Source organism: Macaca fascicularis, chromosome 4, assembly GCF_037993035.2.
Source record: "Macaca fascicularis isolate 582-1 chromosome 4, T2T-MFA8v1.1".
Lineage (NCBI taxonomy): Eukaryota > Metazoa > Chordata > Mammalia > Primates > Cercopithecidae > Macaca > Macaca fascicularis.
In genome coordinates this window covers 134,972,008-134,997,044 of record NC_088378.1, presented here as the reverse complement: position 1 = coordinate 134,997,044, position 25,037 = coordinate 134,972,008, and the positions used below count along the sequence as shown (strand labels likewise).

Below are 25,037 nucleotides of genomic sequence, written 5' to 3'. Positions count from 1 at the left end.
GAGCGGTGAGTGTTAATTATTTGTTAAAACAAATGAATGAATGAATAGACAAATGAATAAATAAAAGACAGGGTTCGGAAGCAGCAGCACTGAAGCCTAACCTCAGAGTACAGGCCAAAAATGACCCTTCAATAAACATTCACTGAGTTCCCAGCTGAAGCTGGTAGACCTCTCCAAGGTACAAAGATGAATAAAATATGGGCTCAGCCCCTCCAGGTGCCCAGCTTAGAGGATTCAGTAGACACATAAACCAAGCAGGTGGGCAAAGCACAGTGGAGAGTCTTGCTCAGTGGGAGCTCTGGGAATTAGAGGGAGCCTGGAGAAGGCCTCACCCCAAGTCACATGTGTTGGGTCATGAAGAATCAATAGGAATTCAAAAGGTGGAGAATGCAGTGGAGATGGGGCAAGTTGGTCAGGGACACTCAGAGAGGAAGATTTGTGCAAAGGCACAAAGAGGCCTTCACCCCTCAGGTGGCCTGTGTTCACAGCATTTCCTCACTGCCTTCTAGTCCCTGAATGATCTGATCAACTTACTCCCTCTGCACTGCACCACCCAGAACCTTCTGCAAGAGACAGGAACTTGTCCTCCACAGTGGCTGCCATGAGTGTTGGCTGCTGATGCTTAAAGCCAAGTCCTTCCCTGGCCTTAGAGGAGGAAGCTCTCTTGCCTGAGGTCATGCACTTCCCTACTGCAGGGGCAGCCACATCCACATCCAGATGACTGTTTGGAAACCCAGGGTGTAAGGACCTAGCTCTCATGCTTCAACTCAGCGAACTCTGCAAGACCATCCCAGCTTCAGGAGTCCTGGTGGGATCAGCCAAGGCCTCTCTGGGCCTCCAGCCTCCAGCAGACCCCAGTTCTTCTCTCTGCCCAATTCTGTTTCTTTTATATCCAGACAAGTGTTGAATGTGAATGCACTCCCCAATAAACTTCCTTCAAGCAAAACTCTTATGTGTTTTCTGGGAAACCTACCTAAGATATCCACTAAAATACAGATAATTACTAAATTCCAAGAGATGCCTTTCCTGGGGATGTTTGCAAAGCAATTATCATTATAACTAATATTCATGGAGTGATTTCTATGTGCCAGGCTAAGCACTTTGCTTTTAAGATCACATTTAATGAGGAACACAGCCTCACAGTAAGAATACACGTCTTTTCTTTTCTTTTATTTATTTATTTTTTTGAGACAGTGTTTTGCTCTTGTTGCCCAGGCTGGAGTGCAATGGCGCAATCTCGGCTCACTGCAGCCTCCGCCTCCCGAGTTCAAGCGATTCTCCTGCCTCAGCCTCCCAAGTAGCTGAGATTATAGGCATGTACCACCATACTTGGCTAATTTTTGAATTTTTAGCAGAGACGGGGGTTTCATCATGTTTCATCATGTTGGTCAAGCTGGTCTCGAACTCCTGACCTCAAATTATCTGCCTGCCTCAGCCTCCCAAAGTGCTGGAATTACAGGTGTGAGCCACCATGCCAGGCCTATTTATTTATTTATTTATTTTTGAGATGGAGTTTCGCTCTGTCACCCAGGCTGGAGTGCAATGGCGCAATCTTGGCTCACTGCAACCTCCGCCTCCCAGGTTCAAGCAATTCTCCTGCCCTAGTCTCCCAAGTAGCTGGGATTACAGGTGCCTGCCACTATGCCTGGCTAATTTTTTTGTAGTTTTTAGTAGAGACGGGTTTCACCATGTTGGCCAGGCTGGTCTCAAAGTCCTGAACTCAGGTGATCCACCTGCCTTGGCCTCTCAAGTGCTGGGATTACAGGCATGAGCCACCATGCCTGGCCAGGCCTATTTATTTTTATTTTCAATTTTTTTTTAAGGCTAGTCAAATAAAGCAGTGGGAGTGGAGAAGGAGCAAATAAACCTGTAACTGGTTGTGATCAATTAGTTGTAAACACCACTGTACTCAGACCAACCTAAAGAAATGAATTTCTAATGGTGAAATTTCAGGCTTAGGCAGTAGTAGGCTTGGGAATCTGGAAGCGTTTGTGTTGCACAAATTCTGTCACAAATTTCCCTGCCTTAATGTATGCTCAGTCCTGATCCTTATGTTGACTGGGTAAAGCTCCCAGCAGGTCAGAGTGTTAGTTCTCAAAGTTATTCTTCTAAAAAAAAAAAAAAAAAAGCCAGGCGTGGTGGCTCACGCCTGTAATCTCAGCACTTTGGAGCACTTTGGGAGGCAGAGGCAGGTGAATCACCTGAGGTCAGGAGTTGGAGACCAGCCTGGCCAACATGGTGAAATCCTGTCTCTACCAAAATACAAACATTAGGCGGGGTGAGTCGTCATCCGACGTCTGGCCGTGAGATGTTTCTGGAGCTGGGGTCTCTCCGCCGCAGACATGACGAAGGGCCTTGTTTTAGGAATCTATTCCCAAGAAAAAGAAGATGGTGTGCCACCGTTCACAAGTGCAGGAGAGAATTTTGATAAATTGATAGCTGGAAAGCTGAGAGGAACTTTGAACATATCTGGACCACCTCTGAAGGCAGGCAAGACTTGAACCTTTTATGGTCTGCATGAGGACCTCCCCAGCGTGGTGCTAGTTGGCCTCAGCATAAAGGCAGCCAGAATCGACAAACAGGGAAACTGGCGTGAAGGCAAAGAAAACATCAGAGCTGCTCTTGCAGCGGGATGCAGGCAGATTCAAGACCTGGAGCTCTCTTCCGTGGAGGTGGATCCCTGTGGAGACGCTCAGGCTGCTGAGGAGGGAGCGGTGCTTGGTCTCTATGAATAAGATGACCTAAAGCAAAAGAAGAAGATGGCCATGTCAGCGAAGCTCTATGGAAGTGGGGCTCAGGAGGCAGAAAGGAGTCCTGTTTGCTTGTGGGCAGAACTTGGCATGCCACTTGATGGAGACACAAGCCAACGAGATGATGCCAACCAGATTTGCTGAAATTATTGAGAAGAATCTCAAAAGTGCTAATAGTAAAACTGAGGTTCATATCAGACGCAGGTCTTGGATTGAGGAACAGGCAATGGGACCATTCCTCAGTGTGGCCAAAGGATCTGACAAGCCCCCAGTCTTCTTGGAAATTCACTACAAAGGCAGCCCCAATGCAAACGAACCACCCCTGGTGTTTGTTGGGAAAGGAATTACCTTTGACAGTGGTGGTATCTCCATCAAGGCTTCTGCAAATATGGACCTCATGAGGGCTGACATGGGAGGAGCTGCAACTATATGCTCAGGCATCGTGTCTGCTGCAAAGCTCAATTTGCCCATTAATATTACAGGTCTGGCCCCTCTTTGTGAAAATATGCCTAGCAGCAAGGTCAACAAGCTGGGGGATGTTGTTAGAGCCAGGAACGGGAAGACTATCCAGGTTGATAACACTGATGCCGAGGGGAGGCTCATACTGGCTGATGCGCTCTGTTACGTGCACACATTTAACCCGAAGATCATCCTTAATGCCACCACCTTAACATTAAAGTGTAGCTTTGGGGTCAGGTGCCACTGGGGTCTTTACCAATTTATCCTGGCTCTGGAACAAGCTCTTTGAGGCCAGCATTGAAACAGGGGACTGCGTCTGGAGGATGCCTCACTTCAAACATTATACAAGACAGATTGTAGATTGCCAGCTGGCGGATGTTAACAACATTGGAAAATATAGATCTGCGGGGGCATGTACAGCTGCGGCATTCCTGAAAGAATTCGTGACTCATCCTAAGTGGGCACATTTAGACACAGCAGGCATGATGACCAACAAAGATGAGGTTCCCTATCTACGGAAAGGCATGACCGGGAGGCCCACAGAACTCTCATAGAGTTCTTACTTAGTTTCAGTCAAGACAATGCTTAGTTCAGATACTCAAAAATGTCTTCACTCTGTCTTAAATTGGACAGTTGAACTTAAAAGGTTTTTGAATGAATGGATGAAAATCTTTTAAAGGAGACAAAGGATGGTATTTAAAAATGTAGAACACAATGAAATTTTTATGCCTTGATTTTTTTTTTTCATTTTAAACAAAGATTTATGTGTTTTTTTTTTTTTTTTTTTTTTTTTTTTTGAGATGGAGTCTCGCTCTGTCGCCCAGGCTGGAGTGCAGTGGCGCCATCTCGGCTCACTGAAACCTCTGCCTCCTAGGTTCAAGTGATTCTCCCCTCTCAGCCTCCTGCATAGCTGGGACTACAGACGCCCACCACCATGCCCAGCTGATTTTTGCATTTTTAGCAGAGACGGGGTTTCACCGTGTTGGCCAGGCTGGTCTCAAACTCCTGACCTTGTGATCCACCCGCCTCGACCTCCCAAAGTGCTGGGATTACAGGTGTGAGCCACCAAGCCCAGCCAGTATGTTTTTAATTGAGAAGCAAAATTGTACTTCGGATTTGTGATGCTAGGAACATGAGCAAACTGAAAATTACTATGCACTTGTCAGAAACAACAAATCCAACTTTTTGTGCAAAAAAAAAAAAAAAAAAAAATACAAGCATTAGCTGGGCACGGTGGCGCATACCTGTAATCCCAGCTACTTGGGAGGCTGAGGCAGAAGAATTGCTTGAACCCGGGAGGCAGAGACTGCAATGAGCTGAGATTGCACCACTGCTGACTTGGTCTCAAAAAACAAAACAAAACAGAAAAATAAAATGAAAACAAAAAGCCAAGGCTGCTTCTGCTCAATAATGTTCTATCTTTGTTCCGCCTCTTCTCTGGGGTCTCACTTCTTGGGAGCCTGTGTGGAGGTGAATTCCTCTGAAAGCTGACTGCCCCTATTTGGGACTCCCCAGTCTCTTTCTGAGAAATGGTGATACTGTTCCCAGCACTTCCTCTCCCTTCCTAGGCAGCTCCTGCAGCCACCACCGAGCCTTCCTCACATCCTCCTTCTTCAGGTTTGGGCTTTCCACCTTTCACCATTCCCCTACCCCACGCTGCTCCACCGCAGTCTGGGGAGGGGGCTGGTCTGGGTGCTCTTGTCCCCCATGCTGAGCCTCCCTCCATCCCTATGCTGCCGGCTTCCTGGGAACATGCTTGGGCAGCAGGCTGTGGCTCTGATTGGCTTTCTGACCGTCAGGAACATGTCCCAACATGTTGAGCTCTGGCATAGAAGAGGCTGGTGGCTATTTTGTCCTTGGACTGCCTGTTTTCAGGTGAGGAAGGGGATGGTAGGAGACAGGAGACCTCTAGAGACCCCAGGTAGACCTTGGCCTGTTACTCTCAATAGGGTATGTGATCTGCCGGCAGATCCTTGGGACAGGGCTGGGATCTGGTGCATGTGTGCTTGTGTGAATGTGTGCTGGGAGTCAGATTTGTGTGTGACTTCTAACAACCTGCTCCCTTGCCTTCCTCAGGGCAGAGGTCCTCCCTTAGAGTGTGTCTGTGTACACATTCAAGTGCATGGTTGCAAACTTTTTTTTTAAAGCACCGAATAGTACTAGACACTTAGTAGGTACTTAAGAAATATTGAATGTGGTGGTGGTGGTGAGCTAGAAATTATAAAAAAAAATTATTTCCCAAAAACAACAACAAAAAGAATTATTTCATTGTGAAGCTCAGTACCAGAAAACTGTAAATAATTCATTACAAGCCTTTATTAAAAAAAATTTTTTCCCCCAAAGTAAACAGACAATGTCTAGTCTATTTGAAATGCTTGAAAGCAGAGGGGCTTCAAGGCCGTGGGAGGAGATGCCTATCCTCTGCTGGACATTTGACAACCCACCCTTTGGATGGTTTGGATGTATAGGAGGGAAGGTGCAGACAGCAGTGGGGCTTAGAGTGGGGTCCTGAGGCCGTGCTGTGGCCTTTCTGGGGTTTAGCCACAATCCTGGCCTGACTCTAGGACCAGGCAGGCCGAGGGGGTCTGCTGCTGTGTCCTCCCACCCCTACGGGCTCCCATTCACACAGCAGAGGAGAAAGAAGCCTGTCCTCCCTGAGGTCAGCTGCGTTAAAGGAAGAAGACTGGGCATGTCTGGGCAGAGATTTCCAGACTCTGAGCAGCCTGAGATGTAAGTAATTGTAGCTGCTCCAAGCCTGGGTTCTGTTTTTTAGTGGGATTTCTGTTCAGATGAACAATCCATCCTCTGCAATTTTTTAAAAGCAAAACTGCAAATGTTTCAGGCTCAGAAAGGAGGCAAAGGTGAAGTCCAAGGGAGGGCAGGGGTGTGCGGTAGATGGGAGCGGATAGACTTGTCATTCATCTCTGTGTCTGTCAGAAGCACCAGTAGACACTTCCAGAGTTGTCCTTTATTTATGTCATCTCCATAAACCATCTGCAAATGAGGGTTATTTGGCATTTTTGTCATTCTGGAGCCACAGAAATAAAGGATGACAAGCAGAGAGTCCTGGGCAGGAGGCAAAAGGCCTGTGTTCCAACTATAGTCATTTCTTTGCTGCATGATCTGAGTTAGGTCACTAGACTTCTCTGAGCCCCAGTTTCCCCAGAAGCGTACAGGGGCTGTGTGGGGAGTATTCAGGAGACAGACAACTCACTCGTCAAATCCTCCCCTTCCTGGCCAACAAAGCTGCTGCAACCACAGGGGTTTCGTCTGTTGAGGTGAGTGTAGGGTGTACAGAGATTGGTTCAATGTCCAATTCTTCGGTTTCCCTGGAGATCAGGTTGCCCTTTTCTGGTAGTGTCTCCAATTGCCTCCTTCCTGGAAGCATGTGACAATCAACAACTTTGTATACTTAAGTTCAGTGGACCTCAATTTCCTCATCTGTGAAATAAACGAGACTGGAAAAGCATTCCGGCCTCAAGATGCTTTGTTGGGGTGTCTAGGTGCTCCAGATGCTTCTGGGAGAGGTGACCTAGTGAGGGATCAGTGGGAATAGAGGTGATATTATAGAACTTTTCTGGAAATTGCAGAGAGGTGCATCGTTTTTATTATTTATGAATTTTTATTTATTAATGTCATCCTCCTGATCTTTTCAGCTGCATTGGGTAAATCCTTGCCTGCCAGGTCGGACTCCCCGACCCCCAGAGTGGATCAACGGTGGGCCAGAAAGGGGGCTCATTCTAACAGTGCTGTGTCCTCCTGGGGAGTGCCAACTCATTCTCCAAGTAAAAAAAGCCAGATTTGTGGCTCACTTCGTGGGGAAATATGTCCAGCGCACCAACGCAGGCGAGGGACTGGGGGAGGAGGGAAGTGCCCTCCTGCAGCACGCGAGGTTCCGGACCGGCTGGCCTGCTGGAACTCGGCCAGGCTCAGCTGGCTCGGCGCTGGGCAGCCAGGAGCCTGGGCCCCGGGGAGGGCGGTCCCGGGCGGCGCGGTGGGCCGAGCGCGGGTCCCGCCTCCTTGAGGCGGGCCCGGGCGGGGCGGTGGTATATCAGGGCCGCGCTGAGCTGCGCCAGCTGAGGTGTGAGCAGCTGCCGAAGTCAGTTCCTTGTGGGGCCAGAGCTGGGCGCGGATTCGCCGAGGCACCGAGGCACTCAGAGGAGGTGAGAGAGCGGCGGCAGACAACAGGGGACCCCGGGCCGGCGGCCCAGAGCCGAGCCGAGCGTGCCCGCGTGTGTCCGTGCGTGTCCGCGAGGATGCGTGTTCGCGGGTGTGCGCTGCGTTCACAGGTGTTTCTGTGGCAGGTGAATGACGGGCGTGGATCGGTGCGCGCTCGGCTTGCGCACACGGTATCTGTAAGTGCGCGGGTGACGGGGGTCGGGATGTGCCGGAGACCCGGGGCAGAGAGCGGGATTACCAGTACAGGGATCCCCGGTCACGATCCCCGCCCCTGGAAACCCAGCTGGGGCGAGGGAGGGCGTGGACCGGACTGCTCTGAGAGCTCGCCTTTGGCTGCGGTTGGCTGCAGGCCCCAGGCGCAGTTTGCTCGCGGCCTGGGGATGAAGTCCGTGTCCCTGGAGGGGCCCAGGAGGGGCGAGGAAAGCGGAGTGGAGTAAATTCGTCTAGGATCGGTCCTAGGCGGCTCTCGGATCCAACTGGCGCCGCCCTGGCCCAGGTCCCAGGTTCAGGTCCTCTACGCCACTGTGTCCACCACCTGGCTGGGCACTGAGGTCAGCGCGGGCTGTTTCCCGGCCCTTGGGAGTGTGCCAGGACACGTCCCCTAAGGACAAACGAGGAGGTGACTCACTGTGACAAGGAGACCCCAGGGAACGGACTGTATGAGGTCAGAACCCCGCCCGGGAAGGGGTACAATGGGACTCCCGAAGCCCTCTCCCCTGCCCCGCCGCGGTCTCCGTCCTCCCATCGGCACAGTGACCTATTTGGCTGGAACAGCTTGTTCCCAGGGAAGCAGGGCACCGGAGGTCCAGGACACCGCGTCGGGTCCCCGCTTCGCTAGGGGTCGGGGAGTCACGACTCTGCGCTGGGCGGGCTCCAACCAGCCTGTCAGTCGGGGAAGGGCAAGGGTCTCCTCTAACTCTTTCCCACCGCGGCCGGGAGAATCACGGCCCAGCCTGCCCTCGGGTCGGGGCGCTGGACTCCGGGGCGAGAGCAGAGCCCACGCCTGGGTGGGAGGTGGTAAGGGGTCAGGTCTTTGCGGGGTGGGGATTCTGGGGGGCACGACGCTGCTCAGGGCCTCCATCAGCTGCCTCGGTGGCGCCCCGACCTAGCCCAGATTCCCTCTCGGAAAGCGACAGGGCTGAGCGGAGCAGGGGGGCGAGTCGCCCCCTGGGGCGCCGCCACTTGGCGCGGATCACAGCGCATCCTCTCGGTCCAGAACCCCTGGGGGACACTTGCGCCCTCTTCGTGCGGAAAAGCATCTTGGAGCTGGGTTTGGAACTTGGGGCGCCCAGGCAGCTTCCCCTCTCCTTCCCTCCCTCCACGTCGCGTTTCTGGGAGGACTTGCGAGCGGTTTTGTTTTCGTTGCTCCCGTCTATTTTTATTTTCCAGGGATCTGACTCATCCCATGCTTTGGGCGTGGAGATAAGGTGGAGGGGTCGGCTCCCGGCGCGTGTGTGTGTGTGCGCGCGCGCGCGTGTGTGCGTGTGTGTGTGTGTGTGTGTCAGAGACGGCACAAGAGCGCGCGGTTTCCCAACAGCGGCGGGAGTTTCGGAAGCCTGGCCGGCTCAGCGTGACGTGTTCGCGGCGCCCCCCCGCTGTCCCCTCCCATGCTCCCCCTCCCCACCCCAGGGTGACGCGCAGCCGGAGTGGAAGCAGAGTTTTGGCGGGCGAGCAGCGCCTTGCAGGAAACTGACTCATCACTACTCCCTCCCGCAGTCCGAGGCTCTGCCCACGCACCTCCCACCCCGCGCGTGATTTCCTGGAGGCCGGCGCCCCCTCCCGGCCCTGGCGGTAATAGCACACCGGCTTTCCCGCGGAGTGGGGCTGGCCGGCGCGAACCGCCGCGGCTACTCCGAGAATAACCCCTATGCCATTACCACCCCTTCAAAGGAGCACTCCTTAGATTCAACAGTATTTACTGAGCTCTTACTGGAAATTAAAATATGGCTGAAGTCTAAGGCAGCAAAGCCAATAAAGGAGGCTATTTTCAGTTGTTTGTAAAACACGGGTTTACGTTTCTGTTTTCTTTGGGCTGAAAGTTATTATGACAATGAGCATGAGAGCAGATTTTGATGGGCGAGGAGAGGCCTATAAGAGCCATAAGAGAAGGATGGGTGGTAGAAGAGGAGAGGGTACCTGCCTAGATCCTAGTCCTGTCTTGAGCTCCCGGGAGCCAGGGAATATCCAGCTCCTTGATGAAGCCCTAGGCGGGCTCCTCCTCCTTGTGCCTATGATGTATTGAGACCAAGAATGTCCATTTCAAACACACCAGTGTGTCCCCCTTTGGCTGGCACCCCAAGAGTGCCCATCTGAGGAACGGTGCCAAACACTTGCTTGAAACTTCAATTTGGATTAAGTTGGTCTCAAGAGGCAGGGATTTTTCAAAATCTATATTTTGAAAAAGCTCCCTAGGTGCTTCTTTCTTTCTTTCTTTCTTTATTTCTTTCTTTCTTTCTTTCTTTCTTTCTTTCTTTCTTTCTTTCTTTCTTTCTTTCTTTCTTTTCTTTCTTTCTTTCTTTCTTTCTTTCTTTCTTTCTTTCTTTCTTTCTTTCTTTCTTTCTTTCTTTCTTTCTTTCTTTTTCTTTCCTGCCTGCTTGCTTGCTTGCTTGCTTTCTTTCTTTCTCTCTCTCTCTTTTTCTTTCTTTCTCTTTCTTTCTTTCTTTCTTTCTTTCTTTCTTTCTTCCTTCCTTTCTTCCTTTCTTCCTTTCTTTCTTCCTTCCTTCCTTCCTTCCTTCCTTCCTTCCTTTCTTTCTTTCTTTCTTTCTTTCTTTCTTTCTTCCTTCCTTTCTTCCTTTCTTCCTTTCTTTCTTTTTCTTTCCTGCCTGCTTGCTTGCTTGCTTGCTTGCTTGCTTGCTTGCTTGCTTTCTTTCTCTCTCTCTCTTTTTCTTTCTTTCTCTTTCTCTTTCTTTCTTTCTTTCTTTCTTTCTTTCTTTCTTTCTTTCTTCCTTCCTTTCTTCCTTTCTTCCTTTCTTTCTTCCTTCCTTCCTTCCTTCCTTCCTTCCTTCCTTCCTTCCTTCCTTCCTTTCTTTCTTTCTTTCTTTCTTTCTTTCTTTCTTTCTTTCTTTCTTTCTTTCTTTCTTTCTTTCTTTCTTTTCTTTCTTCCTTCCTTTCTTTCTTTCTTTCTTACAGAGTCTCACTCTCACCCAGGCTGGAGTGCAATGGCACCATCCTGGACTCAAGCAGTCCTCCTGTTTCATCCTCCCAAGTAACTGGGACCACAGGTGTGACCCTCCATGCCCAGCATTTTTTTTTTTTTTTTTTTTGAGACGGAGTCTCACTCTTTTGCCCAGGCTGGAGTATAGTGGCATGATCTTAGCTCACTGCAACCTCCACCTGCTGGGTTCAAGCAATTCTCCTGCCTCAGCCTCCCAAGTAGCTGGGGCTACAAGTGTGCACCACCACGCCTGGCTAATTTTTGTAATTTTAGTAGAGATGGGGTTTTGCCATCTTGGCTAGGCTGGTCTTGAACCCCTGACCTCAGATGATCTGCTCGCCTTGGCCTCCTAGAGTGCTGGGATTACAGATGTGAGCCACTGCACCCAGCCACCGAGCTAATTTTTATTTACTTTTATTTTTAGTAGAGACGGGGTCTCACTGTGTTGCCCAGGCTAATCTTGGACCCCTGGGCTCAAATGATTCTCCCATCTCTGCCTCCCAGAGTGTTAGGATTACAGGCATGAGCCACTGCCCCTGGCCTCCCCAAGTCATTCTGATGGGCCTCTCTGGTTAAGAAACCTCAAAATTAGAGAGGGAGTGGGGTTCAACACTAGAGCACAGGACTCAGGGCAAACAGGCCTGGGTTCAGATCCTGGCTGTGCCACTTGTGAACTGTGTGATGTTGGGCAAGTCACTTAACTTCTCTGAGACTTGGTTGCCTCTTCTGTATAAAGGGAGCTAATAGATATCCACTTTTTAGGAGGACTGATATTTTTAAACTGCTTAGAACAGCCCCCAAACATAAAAATATATAAATAAATCCCAACTCATGCCTAGCGGAGGGTGGACAGAGGTTATTTGAGGGCTCTGTCCACTGTACTGGGTGACCCCTTTATGGGACAGTGGCCTTTGGCCTTTTTAGCTGTATGACTTAGGGACAAGTCTCATATCTCTTCCATCTCCTGCCGTTTAAACTTGGTGTGAAGTTACCAAGAGCCTCCTCTTCCAACCAGCTGGGACGTGAAACTGTGGGCTGCACTGATCACAAGCAGTGGGGTGAGGTGGGGTGGAGCAGATGTGGCATGTGTCCCGGGCTTCCTGCCTCAGGAGGACTCAGCAGAGCTTTCCCCCCCAGAGCCTGCAAGTTGGGACTTGTCCCTAGGAAAACCCAGTTGCTGCCAAGGTCGTGCAGTCACTCAGCCCTGGAGTCAAGCCAGAGCAGGCAGGTAGGTGCCAGGGCTCCCTCATGGGCAAACTCACCCTCCGTTTTCCCTCTCCTGAAGTGGGAGGAGAGGAGCCAGGTAGACCAGCCACCTTTAATTTTCTTTGCCTGCAAAACGGGTTCCTTGGACACAGGCAACACGGGGCAGAGGCTGCCAGGTGTCTAGACTTCAGATCACCTGATGTGCCTGGCAGGATGTGGCTCAGCCTGGGAGAAATCATCCCTTGCGCTGCCCCGCCCGGCCCCTCCTTACCCCTAGGCCACCCGCCTGACGACATCCTTGGGAAAGGCCCTCAGCCTACAGCACCTGTCAGCTGCTGTCTGAAGGAGGTAGTTGGCAGGGGGAAGTGATAGGGAGGAGGCTCAATAAAACTGAAGGCAGAGAGGAATAATCATACTTCTGTTTTCCATGCACTTCTGTATACGAAGTGCTGCTGGCACGTTACCTACGTTAACTCAGTTAATTCTCATGTCTATCCTCTGAGACAGTAATATCCCCATTTTATAGACAAGGAAAATAGAGCTCAGACAAGTTAAGTTGCTTGCCCAGGGTCACCTAGTAAAACCTGGACTCCAACCCAGATGATCTGAGTCCAGAGCTCTCCTGCTTAACCACCAAGACACAGCCTTTCACTCAGCTCTGTTCTGTCTGCCTTGCGCATGGACTCCCTGATCAATTGCTTGAGTAGGTGTCCGTAGCCATGCTCTTTAAACTTGCACATGGCCCATTTAAGGGTGAGGAAACTGAGACCTAGAGATATTAAGTGGTTTTTTAAAGCTTACGTAGTAACTGGCAGAGCTAGGACCACAACCCGGGTGTTTTTTGCCCCAAAGTCCAGGGTAATTTTACTTGGTCGAGCAGGGTTACCCTACTTGGGGATCTGGGTAGGGGGATTCAGGAGGCTGGAGGAACTGTCCGACTGTTCCTTCTTCTGAGAATTGACCGCCTGGCCATGGCTAGGATTAGGAAACTGCTGGACTCTGGCAATTCACATGTATTTGAGGGGCATTCACACCCATGAGGGACACCTCTGGGGGGAAAACAAATTGATTTTAGCTGAAAATACCTGGTGGCAAACAGGACCCTGGTCCTTGCTCTTGCAGTAAATTTGCCTTTGTTGACATTAGCTTGCCCTTCAGTTGCCTGCTCTGCCAGTGACCTTGGGGTGCCAGGCTGGCTGCGCTCTGCTGGTGGGGGTCAGGCCTCCTGTGGGAAGGACGCAGGAAGACCAGCTGGAAGGAGCAAGAGAGACCCTCTGGTAGGAAGACGTCACCTGAGGTGACACAGCAAAGCCCGGCCAGGTAACATAGTGTCCAGTCTCCATGGTGACCAGGGCCTTCCTTGTGTCTCTGCTGCAGGCGCCATGTCAGAACAGGCTGGCAGTGTCCGTCCGAACCCATGCGGCAGCAAGGCCTGCCGCCGCCTCTTCGGCCCAGTGGACAGCGAGCAGCTGAGCCGCGACTGTGATGCGCTAATGGCGGGCTGTATCCAGGAGGCCCGTGAGCGATGGAACTTCGACTTTGTCACCGAGACACCACTGGAGGGTGACTTCGCCTGGGAGCGTGTGCGGGGCCTTGGCCTGCCCAAGCTCTACCTTCCCACAGGGCCCCGGCGGGGCCGGGATGAGTTGGGAGGAGGCAGGCGGCCTGGCACCTCACCTGCTCTGCTGCAGGGCACAGCAGAGGAAGACCATGTGGACCTGTCGCTATCTTGTACCCTTGTGCCTCGCTCAGGGGAGCAGCCTGAAGAGTCCCCAGGTGGACCTGGAGACTCTCAGGGTCGAAAACGGCGGCAGACCAGCATGACAGGTGAGGACATGTGCAGGGAAGGACGTTGTAAGGGACCAGGATTCTCAGAATCCATGGTCCAAGGGCTGACCTGTCTGGTCCTAGTCCAGAGTGCTCCTTAGGTAGAAGGAAACAGGCCCAGAGAGGGGAAGCAACCTCCCTGAGGTCACACAGCAAGTAGGCAGCAAAGACCAACTAGCTAACATTTATTGGGAATGTTCATTATGCCAGGCCCTTTGCCAAGCTTCTAAGGTAGATTTATTTAGTCCTTGTAGCAATGTTATACCATAAGACATTCTTGTCACCCTCCCTGCCTTTCTTTTTGAGACGGGTGTCTTAACTCTGTTGGCCAGACTGGAGTGCAGTGTTGTGATCATGGCTTACTGCAACTTCAAATTCCTGGGCTCAAGCGATCTTCCTGCCTCAGCCTCCTGGGTAGCTGGGAAGCTGGGACTACAGGCGCACACCACTATGCCCGCTAATGCACACCACTATGCACAACACTAATTTTTTGAGTTGGGGTAGAGACAAGGTCTCACCATGTTGCTTGGGCTGGTCTTGAACTCCTGAGCCCAAGCAATCCTCCTGCCTCAGCCTCCCAAAGTGTTGTGATTACAGGCATGAGCCACCGTGCCCGTCCCCTTGCCATCCTTTTAGGGCAAGAAAACCAGGCTCAGAGAGGTAGAGTGATTTGTCTAAGGTCTCAAAGGGAATTTGCAGTTGGGTCAGGACTGATTATAATAACAACTACTAACGTTTCTATGGGCACGGCATTGTGCTGAACACTTTCATGGATTTCGTAACAGAATCCCTAGATCACCACTGTCCAGTAGAACTCTGCAGGGATGGGAGTGTCCTGTGCAGGGGCCACGAGCCACATACGGCTGTTGTGCATTTGACACACAGCTCATGTGACTGAGGAACTGAATTTTCATTTGATTTGATTTTAGTCTGTTTAAACAAGCACACAGAGCTAGTAGTGGCTCCTCTACTGGGCAGCTTGGCTTACAGCAGACCCCTGGGTGCAGGTGTGGTGACTGACAAAATCACATCCGTGAAGCATGGTGGGACACTCCGTAAATACCCCTTAAGAGACGGAGTGAGCGTTCCCCGAGTTCTTCCTATCCTCAGCAGTCGGCCCTGTCGGCCGCAGGGAAGGGTGTCCTGGCCTCCTGCTGTCTGCCTTGGGTGGGCAGCTCTGCCGCGTCCTCTTCCTCTTGGCCTGGCTGACTTCTCTCTCTCCTCAGATTTCTACCACTCCAAACGCCGGCTGATCTTCTCCAAGAGGAAGCCCTAATCAGCCCACAGGAGGCCTGCAGTCCTGGAAGCGCGAGGACCTCAAAGGCCCTCTCTACATCTTCTGCCTTAGTCTTTAAGTTTGTGTGTATTAATTATTATTTGTGTTTTAATTTAAACACCTCCTCATGTACATACCCTGGCTGCCCCCTGCCCCCCAGCCTCTGGCCTTAGAATTATTTAAACAAAAACTAAGCAGTTGAATGAGAGGTTCCTAAGAGTGCTGGGCATTTTTATTTTATGAAATACTATTTAAAGCCTCCTTATCCCATATTCTCCATTTCCTCTCTCCTGGAGGTCGGGTGGGCCGGCTTCATGCCAGCTACTTCCTCCTCCCCACTCGTCCGCTGGGTGGTACCCTCTGGAGGGGTGTGGCTCCCTCCCCTCGTTGTCACAGGGGGTTATGAAATTCACCCCCTTTCCTGGACACTCAGAACGAATTCTTTTTAATTTGAGAAGTAAACAGATGGCACTTTGAAGGGGCCTCACTGAGTGGGGGCATCATCAAAAACTTTGGACTCCCCTCACCTCCTCTAAGGTTGGGCAGGGTGACCCTGAAGTGAGCACAGCCTAGGGCTGAGCTGGGGACTTGGTACCCTCCTGGCTCTTGATACCCCCCTCTGTCTTTTGAAGGCAAGGGGAAGGTGGGGTCCTGGAGCAGACCACCCCACCTGCCCTCATGGCCCCTCTGACCTGCACTTGGGAGCCCGTCTCAGTGTTGGACCTTTTCCCTCTTTGGCTCCCCCTGTAACTTTTGAGGAGCCCCAGCTACCCTTCTTCTCCAGCTGGACTCTGCAGTTCCCCTCTGCTGCTGTCCCTCCCTCTTGCCCTTTTCCTCCAGTACCCTCTCAGCTCCAGGTGGCTCTGAGGTGCCCGTCCCACCCCCATCCCCAGCTCAATGGACTGGAAGGGGAAGGGACACACAAGAAGGGCACCTAGTTCTACCTCAGGCAGCTCAAGCAGCGACTCCGCTCCTCTTTTAGCTCTGGGGTGAGGGTCCCGTGTGGTGGCACAGGCCCCCTTGAGTGGGGTTATCTCTGTGTTAGGGGTGTATGCCATCATACACCCCATGGGAGTAGATCGTTCTAGGAGGGAGACACTGGCCCCTCAAATCGTCCAGCGACCTTCCTCATCCACCCCATCCCTCCCCAGTTCATTGCACTTTGATTAGCAGCTGAACAAGGAGTCAGACATTTTAAGATGGTGGCAGTAGAGGCTGTAGACAGGGCATGTCACGTGGGCTCCCATGGGGCTGGGAGTGGTTGTCTTTCTTGGCACTAACGTTGAGCCCCTGGAGGCACTGAAGTGCTTAGTGCACTTGGGGTGTTGGGGTCTGACCCCAAACACCTTCCAGCTCCTGTATCATACTGGCCTGGACTGTTTTCTCTCAATTCCCCATGTGTCCTGGTTCCCCTGTCTCTCCACCTAGACTGTAAACCTCTCGAGGGCAGGGACCACACCCTGTACTGTTCTGTGTCTTTCACAGCTCCTCCCACAGTGCTGAATATACAGCAGGTGCTCAATAAATGATTCTTAGTGACTTTACTTGTAATATTACTATTGTGGTCATTATACCTTATTATAAGAATAAATAAATGGGCTTTTGGGAAGGCTTTCATAATTTAAAAAATAATTTTAAAAATTAAGCATTTAAATTTAGAGAATGCAGAAAACTTAGCAAACAGAAAGACTATGCTGCAGAAAACAAACAACAACAAAACAAAAACTGCTGTCACACCTCTGCAAAGATCACCACTGTCAACATTTTGGTTTGTTGTGTAATCTTTTTGTAAAGAATATATTACAGCTTAACATCATTACTCATCAGATAAATGCAAATTAAGATACCACAATAAGATACCACCATATACTTACCAGAATGACTAAAATTAAAAAGACTGACAATGCCAAGTGTTGACAAGGTTGTAGAGCAATTGGAGCTCTTATTTAAAAAACTGTTTGGGCCAGGTGCATTGGCTCACACCTATAATCCCAGCACTTTGGGAGGCTGAGGCAGGCAGATCACTTGAGGTCAAGAGTTTGGGACCAGCCTGGCTAACATGGTAAAATCCCTGTCTCTACTAAAAATACAAAAATTAGCTGGGCATGGTGGTGCACGCTTGTAATCCCAGCTACTTGGGAGGCTGAGGTGGGAGGATTGCTTGAACCCAGGAGGCAGAAGTTGCAGTCAGCTGAGATCACACCACTGTACTCCAGCCTCTTCCAGGGTGACAGAGTGAGATTCATCTCAAATAAATAAATAAATAAATACAAACTGTTTGACAATATCTTCTAAAGATGCCTACCTTCATGGCTACCTCATGACCTAGTAATTCTATTCCTAGATCTGTTCTTGAGAGAAATGAGTTCATATTTCCACTGAAAGACACGTAAGAATGTTCTACACAGTGACTCACACCTATAATCCCAGCACTTTGGGAGGCTGAGGCATGAGGAGGACTTGAGTCCAGGAGTTTGAGACCAGTTTGGGCAACATAGTGAGACTCTATCTCTACAAAAAAAAAAAAAAAAATAGCCAGGCGTGGCGGAGGGTGCCTGTAGTCCCAGCTACTTGGGAGGCTGAGGTGTGAGGATCACTTGAGGAGCTTGGGAAGTCGAGGCTGCGGTGAGCCCTGACTGCAGCACAGCACTCCAGCCTAGGCAACAGAGTGAGACCTTGTCTGTCCCTCTCAAAAAGGAAAAAAAAAGAAAAAACAAAAAGAATGTTTCCAGCAGCATTATTCTTAACAGACCCAAGCTAGAAATAACTGAAATGTCTCTAACAGAATAGATATGCAAATTGTGGTATATTTATATAGTGGAAAGTTGTCCAACATTCGAAAGAACAAGGTACTGTTACATGCATCTTCTGGTTATCTATTAATAATTAACCACCCCAAGACTGAGTGGCTTAAAACAATAATCATTTATTTGCTCCCAATACTGCAATTTGGCCCAGAACTACTTTTAAATGTGGAATAATTCTCTGCTGCACAGGGCAGAGCTTTCTACTAGAATCATAGAGTTCTGAAACGAGACTCTCCCCGCCCGAGGGGACTTCCAGGGACTTCACACTGTCTGCTTCTCCACAGATAAAAGTCCAGGACCAGGGCATACGCTGGGGCGTGTGACCCAAGTGCTTGTCCCATAGCCTGCACCTGTTCCAGAACCCTCTCTCGCTCCGGCCACCGCTTAAACATGGCAGCTTACCAGATCATCCAATAAATGGGCTGGAGTGGTCTTTAGTACACTGCCTCTGAAATCCAAATTAAAAAGTGGTAAGAGGGGGTAGGGGGCTGGGGGAGGGATAGCATTAGGAGAAATACCTAATGTAAATGACGAGTTGATGGATGCAGCAAAACAACATGGCACGTGTATACCTATGTGTCAAACCTGCACATTGTGCACATGTACCCTAGAACTTAAAGTATAATAACAAAAAAAAAGAGAAAAAAAAGTGGTAAGAGGTGCAAGATACACTAAGTTGTCCTTTACCACAGAGGGAATGACCCAGCAATGCCCCAGTTTATTTGACCACTTAAAACTTTACAAATTTGATAGATCTCTAAATTGTTGTAGGGAAAGTGGATGTGAACCCCTTTTGATCCCCTTTCCTGGCATGGATTGGAAAGAACACACTTGTTGTAGTATTGGCTTCTTACCATCAGAGGCTGTGTAGACCATTATAGTAAGGATACTGTATCTGATCATGGCTGTGATTAGGGCTGCCACGTGGATAATCACCAATCACCATGCTTCAGTTGGTTTTTACAGGGGCAGTATGGGGTGGAACCAATGGAGATACTATAGGGACCACCTCAGTATCCTTTAAGTCTCTGAGGGTATCACTAATTTCTACCCACCTGGGATATGCTATTACTTCTGATTTACGACCTTGACCAGCGGGATAATTTTAGAGACTTCTACTTAGTCTTTCTTTCCATAATGGCTCTTATTCCACAGATGACAGAGAATGTGAGAATGTGGCAGAATGTGAGAGTTCTGCCATCTGCGAAGTTATGCATCCCAATTTGCACTCAAGGGCTAGGAAATAACCATAGAGTAGGTCCACCGACTCATTGGGAGATGAGCTTGGCTAGAACTCTATTTATCATCTGGCCTTCTATGGCCTCCCTCTCTAAAAGGAGGCTATAATGGCATTTTGGGTCACCTGGAAGCAATGAAAGCTCAGACCTTTTATCTAACAGACCTCAAATGATCTGGTTATTCCCTGTTCCACACTGTACAGCTATTCTGGTAAATAGCCAGAGGGCACTTTCGGGAAGAATCAAGGAAACATTTATTTTATATATTTATAGTGGCATTATGGATCTTTCTCTTCCATCAGTGTGTCCTGGGTCAGAACTGGCTCAATGCTGGAAACTAGGTAAGATATTGCAATTTTCTATCTCGGCAGGTGACATCAGCCTCTGATCACTCACCCTTGATTTTTGTGGTTAAGTCAGGCAAGACTCTCATTAAATGCTCAGCTCTCTTGCCCTAGGGACTCCACTGCTGCAGAGCCCTGCAGATCAAGGAACCCTGGTCACCATTCAGGCCTTGCTGCCTGTCATTGTAATTGTGTCCACCTTGCCTCTGATGATTAAGTGGCCCTATGTGGTCTCTGCTCTTCCAGAACCTTAATGTCTCCATTGACAGTGGCCATGGCATTCCATGGGAGTATCTCCTCCGTCAACCTGGGCTATGGAGGACAACCAGCACTGAGCTCCTTTCACTAGGCACTTCTTTATTGCTTTGCAAAAGGAAGGCCTTTTGGACCCTCCTCTCTGAGCCTTCTAATCCCTCATTAGTACTCTTCCAAGGCTGTTTCAGCATTGCTACCTCGCCGACTGTCAGCCATCATTGTGTCTAAACCTTAAGGATCAATTCAGTAGTGTGTTAAGACCAGCTCCAGAGGTCTCGCCAGGATGTTAAATTCCGAGTCAAAAGAAGGGTCCCTCCATAAAACCCTGTTTATCTAGCTTTGTATTCCTCAGCTCCCCCCGGCCCCAGTCCCACATCCTCAAGATCTCTTCCTATATGTGTTTTCCTGTTCCTACTAACATATATCAACCAGACCTGTAGTTTTTATTGTGAATAAGCTATTTCCTCCAGCAATGGGGACTATATACTTTCCTGCTTGGGCAATGGTAAGACCTGACCCTAATTACTGGTCTAGAACAGGGGTAGGCAAACCATAGTTCATGCACCAGCTGCCTGTTTTTGTATATAAAGTTTTATTGGAATGCACACACACCTATTTGTTTACCTATTGTCCATGGTTGTTTTTGCACTGTCGTTTTAAGAGCAAAAGTAGAATCGAATAGTTGCAACAGAGACCACATGGCCTGCAAATCTAAAATATTTACTCTCTTGCCCTTTAAGAAAATGTTTTTTGATCCTGCTCTAGAGGCAGTGAGGGCAGGAGGGAAGGGTCTTGAGGAAGATAAGCATCACCTTGTGAGACATCCACCTCAGGTGAGTCCTTAGCATGGTCTTTAGGTTATGGGAGATTGTTCTCTAGTAAAGGAAGGGGTCCTTCTACAGGCCTAGAAGGCTCAAGGAAGCTGAGGGTACAAGCTTCTCAAGTGCATCTATCCAAATATCTCCATACAAGTCCTAGTGCCCCATTCTTTCCCTATCAGAATTCTGACCCTGGGGTAGTAGGTCTGCTGAGGCTGTGCTTTTAGTCTCTCTTGAAACTTCATCCCTTTTACAATCAGATCCTGGGCCTGATTTTCAGCACAGCCTACTCTTGGGCCATGAGAGATAAGGGTCATTTAGAATGCTGTTATGGAGTTCTCCTGTCTTCACAACATACCCTGAGTTGTCTTTCTTCAAGGCTTCTAGGGCAAATAACAAAAGCCAACCAACCCCACAATCCTTATCATTACTATTGCCCTGTATCTTTCAGGTGTTAGACTTATGGCATAAGTCAATGTTGCTCCTGAAATTTTACCTGTGCCTCTTACCAACCCACTACACACATTGTGGACATTGTGATGCTGTAGCCTGCCAAGGGTTATCACCACCTTACTCACCACCAGCATTTGGGTCCACGTTGTCACTTCACTGGTGACTTCTGTTTTCAGAAGCCCATCCTGCTTCTGCCATTTCTGGAAACTGTCTTAGTCACCCCCACCACCCCTACTCCCCAAACAACTTGAGACAAGGACTTGTGTGCAGGTGGATTACCTGGGAGGTAGTCCCTGGAGGCACAGCAGGAAAGTAGAGAATGTGAGAAAGGAGAAGGCCAATAAAGCTGTCAGTGAACAAGTTCCACTGTGTGCAACTGGGGCTTAAACCTGCTAGGGAGCCTCAAGGAAACCGTGTGGAACATACCCTACAATTTTCTCTCTGGAGTACTTATCTGGCTACCTAGGCTACGTATCTATGGACACTGTCCATTACTGATAGGGCTGCCTCCAGGGCCTAGTCCAGATTGCTCCTCACGGGGTGGAACAAATTCCTGTAATGCTGAAGAAAACCAGAGGGATGAAGACATTTGAGGTGGGAAATCATTAGCCTGCCAGGAATTATCTACCAAAGCTTTAGGTGAACACAGATCCATATCTACCAAAGCTCATGGCCCTAGGAAGTGGTGAGGGGCCAGAATGTCCATGCTGATGACTCCAGATCACACTGCCTGCTCAATACACCAGAAAGGGGAAGTGCCTCGCCCAGGGTCATTGCCGCTGTGACAGTTCTAAGAGGAGGCTTGCAGGGACCTATCTGTTTCTGTGCACCTCCTCAGTCTTTGATGTAATTTAGGTTTTCTCAATCTTACGTAAAGCGCTACCCAAATGCAGCTTTGAAGCAAGCTCCCTGACCCTGGTTTTCTGTGGGACTGCCCACCTGCCTAAGCTTCTTGAGCTATTTTGGAGCCAGTAGCTGGAGGCAGGGAGGCTCAGGTCCTAGCTTGCACCTCAGCTCTCACTGCAGGGCCCTAGAATGGAGAATATCTTGCTTCAGGATTTAACAAGCTGTGAAGAGTCTTCAAGCACTTGTAAGGAATTAAAAATTAGTGAGTGTGAAAACTTTCCTAATTGTAAAACAGTTTCACTGCTCTTGATCCTTGTCCATTGATTCTATTTTTGCAAAACCTAGTTCTGAGCACAGTGTTTTTCAGTTCAGTAACACTGTATTTTTCAGTTAGTGCCATCGTTTCCAAACGTGCCTGGATCTAATTTTTTTCCTAGCACTTGGTATGTCCTGGCAGGTTTTTTCCCTGGTGCTGGTGCCGAGGACAAGGCCAAGCTGAGTTCTCACCACTTGCAGGACTCCTTGGCACTCTGGCTGCACCCGAGAGGGTGTGACCACTCTTGCCTTCTCCATGTCCCTTTTATTTCCATGGTGGGGAGCAGGGCCCGTGAGGGTTGGGAGACAAATAAACTGAGGATGCCTTGAGATCCTGAGGGCTGGGTCTTAAAAATCCAACCTCACTCTGTTTTTATAGGAGTGGAGAGAGTCCTTTGCTGGAATGAAGGTCCTGGATTTGTTGCATTTGCCCAAATACAGCAGCAAGCCCTATTGGTCCTATTTTCAGTACATATCCCGAGTCCAGCCACCTTTCATCATGACCTCCACCCCTGCCCTCCAAGCAACTGTCTCTTGTCTGGATTGTGTTAACTCCTCACGGGTCTCCCTGCTGCTGCTTTTGCCTAGTACAGTCTCTTCTCCAGAATGAAAGCAGCGGGGGGCGGGGAGGGGATCCCTTTCAAACCTAAGTCGGTTCGTGTCGCCCTCCAAATGGGCCCATATGGTCTACGGGTCCTGCCTGTTACCTCTGTCTCCATCTCTGTCGCCTGCCCGCACTTCCCTCCCCCGCGTGCTCCCGCCACGGGGCTCTCCTCACTGTTTCTCTTGCACACAAAGCCTGCTCCTGCCTCGGGGCCCCTCTGCCCTCTTCTTCCAGATCTTGTTTCTCACTTGTTCTTTCCAGCATCACCTCCTCAGGCCTCCCCCAGCACCTCATCTAAAATACACCTCCCACCACCATTCTAGCCCTTGTCTGCTTTGCTTTTCTTCAAAACAATTACCACTGTTTGGCATTATATTACATATGGCTTGTTTTCCCTACAGTTTTCTACATTTTCATGTTTTCTACATTTTCTTATTCTACACTTTCTACATTTTGTATTTCGTAGCACAGTGTCCAGCACCTAGAAGTGCTTAATAAACATTTGTTGAATAAATAAGCCGGGTGCGGTAGCTTGTGCCTGTAATCCCAGTACTTTGGGAGGCCGAGGCGGGTGGATCACTCGAGTCCAGGAATTCCAGACCAGTCTGGACAACATGGTGAAACCCCTATCTCTACTAAAAATACAATAATTAGCTGGGTGTGGTGGTGCATGTTTATAATCCCAGGTACTTGGGAGGCTGAGGTGTAAGGATCACTTGAGCCCGGGAGGCTGCAGTGAGCTGTGACTGTGCCATTGCACTCTAGCCTAAGCAACAGAGTGAGACCGTGTCTCAAAAATAATAATAATAATAAATAAATGAGTGCTTATTTAGTTCAATAAAGCCTCAGAAACTCTGAGTATCAATGTCCTCAGATAGTTGGTTGTGATAATATTCATTTTTTTATAAATTAAATTTGTTAATTTTAAAAACTTTTTGTTTTGAAATAATCTTATACATCCAGAAAAGTTGCAAATGTAATAAAATAATCCCCATATACCCTTTACCATTGTTCCTAAATGTTAACATTTTACCATGTTTCCTTCATCAGTCTCTCTTTGTATATGTACACACTATTTTTAAGTTTCTTTTTGAATAGGTAATGTACACAGATAGTAAAAACATAAAATACATTAAAAGTAAAGAGTGAAACATAAATCTGCCCCCCTCCTCCATCCCAACACTTCTATCCAGCCCAACTCTGACTAGTTTCTTGTATATCCTGTCAGAAATATTCTATGCATTTACAAACATATGAATGTGTGTGCTTATCTATTATTTTTCTTTTTTTGAGACAGGACCTCACTCTGCCACCCAGGCTGGAGTGCAGTGGTGCAATCAGAGCTCAGTGCAGCCTGGACCTCCAGCGCTCAGGCGATCCTCCCACCTTGGCTTCCTGAGTAGCTGGTACTACGGTCATGCGCCACCATGCCTGGCTAATTTTATTTTTTTATAGAGACAAAGTTTCACCTTGTTGCCCAGGCTGGTCTTTAACTCCTGGGCTCAAGCAATCTGCCTGCCTCAGCCTCCGAAAGTGCTGGGATTACAGGCGTGAGCCACCTCACCTGGCCTGTATTAGTCCATTTTCACACTGCTATAAAGAAATACTGGAAACTGGGTAATTTACAAAGGAAAGAGGTTTAATGAACTCACAGTTCCACATGGCTGGGGAGGCCTCGGGAGACTTACAATCACGGTGGAAGGTGAAGGGGAAGCAAGGACCTTCTTCACATGGCAGCAGAGGAAGAAATTATATAAGCGCAGGAAAAACTGCCATTTATAAAACCATCAGATCTCGTGAGAATTCACTCACTGTTACAAGAACAGCATGGGGGAAACTGCTCCCATAATCCAAACACTTCCCTCCTTTGACACATAGGGATTATAATTCGAGATGAGATTTGGATGAGGACATAAAACCTAACTGTATCACGGCCCTTATCTATTGCATATATTTCATACACACACATACACTTTTTTCTTCATAAAAAGCACACTATCCTCACTGTTCTGCACCTACTTTTTTCATATGACACAATATCTTGAAGGTCATTCCATATCAGTTCACCTGGATCTTTCTCATTTTCTTCGCGGGTGCAGAGTATGCCAATGTTCGGATGTATCAGAGCTCTTTTAACCAGCTCCCTACTGATGGAAATTTAGATCATTTCCAATCCTCTGCTACTACAGACAATGCTGTAATGAATATCCTTCCATACTGTCATATTGTATATCATCTGTGGAACCAATGACTGAAAGTGAAATTGCTGGGTAGAAAGATTTTTGCATTTTAAATGTTGACAGATATTATACATTTCTTTTCATAAAAGGTGTACCAGTTTATATTCCTGCCAATATTGTGTGAATGTGCTTCCTACATCCTTTATGATATAGTATATCACTTTTTTGGTCTTACTAATTGAATAGCTGAATAAAACTACATTGATATCTCAATGTATTATTTTTATAAACATTTTTCATATGTTTAAATCCATTGATATTTATTT

At 48.8% G+C, this 25,037-nt stretch overlaps 1 protein-coding gene and 1 pseudogene across 3 annotated transcripts; both read left to right on the top strand.

The window, feature by feature from the left end:
* The first annotated feature begins 2,322 nt into the window (after positions 1 to 2,322).
* Positions 2,323 to 3,946, top strand: LOC102136986 (cytosol aminopeptidase pseudogene; annotated as a pseudogene).
* Positions 3,947 to 7,287: 3,341 nt separating this feature from the next.
* Positions 7,288 to 16,399, top strand: CDKN1A (cyclin dependent kinase inhibitor 1A). Of its 3 annotated transcripts, none has more exons than XM_015449482.4 (3): positions 7,288 to 7,372; positions 13,126 to 13,575; positions 14,802 to 16,399. In XM_015449482.4, the coding sequence occupies exons 2-3, from the start codon at positions 13,131 to 13,133 to the stop codon at positions 14,849 to 14,851; spliced, it is 495 nt and encodes a 164-aa protein (XP_015304968.1). In that variant the 5' UTR covers positions 7,288 to 7,372; positions 13,126 to 13,130; the 3' UTR covers positions 14,852 to 16,399. The 3 variants fall into 3 exon arrangements, with proteins under 3 accessions (XP_015304968.1, XP_045246696.1, XP_045246695.1); XM_045390761.3 differs by having other exon boundaries at positions 7,288 to 7,513; XM_045390760.3 differs by having other exon boundaries at positions 7,288 to 7,564.
* The last annotated feature ends 8,638 nt before the right edge of the window (positions 16,400 to 25,037 follow it).

Coding starts and splice junctions, on each gene's coding strand:
- CDKN1A (XM_015449482.4), top strand. CDS start 13,131: ATGTCAGAACAGGCTGGCAGTGTCCGTCCGAACCCATGCGGCAGCAAG. Junction 13,576..14,801: donor GCGGCAGACCAGCATGACAG/GTGAGGACATGT, acceptor CTCTCTCCTCAG/ATTTCTACCACTCCAAACGC.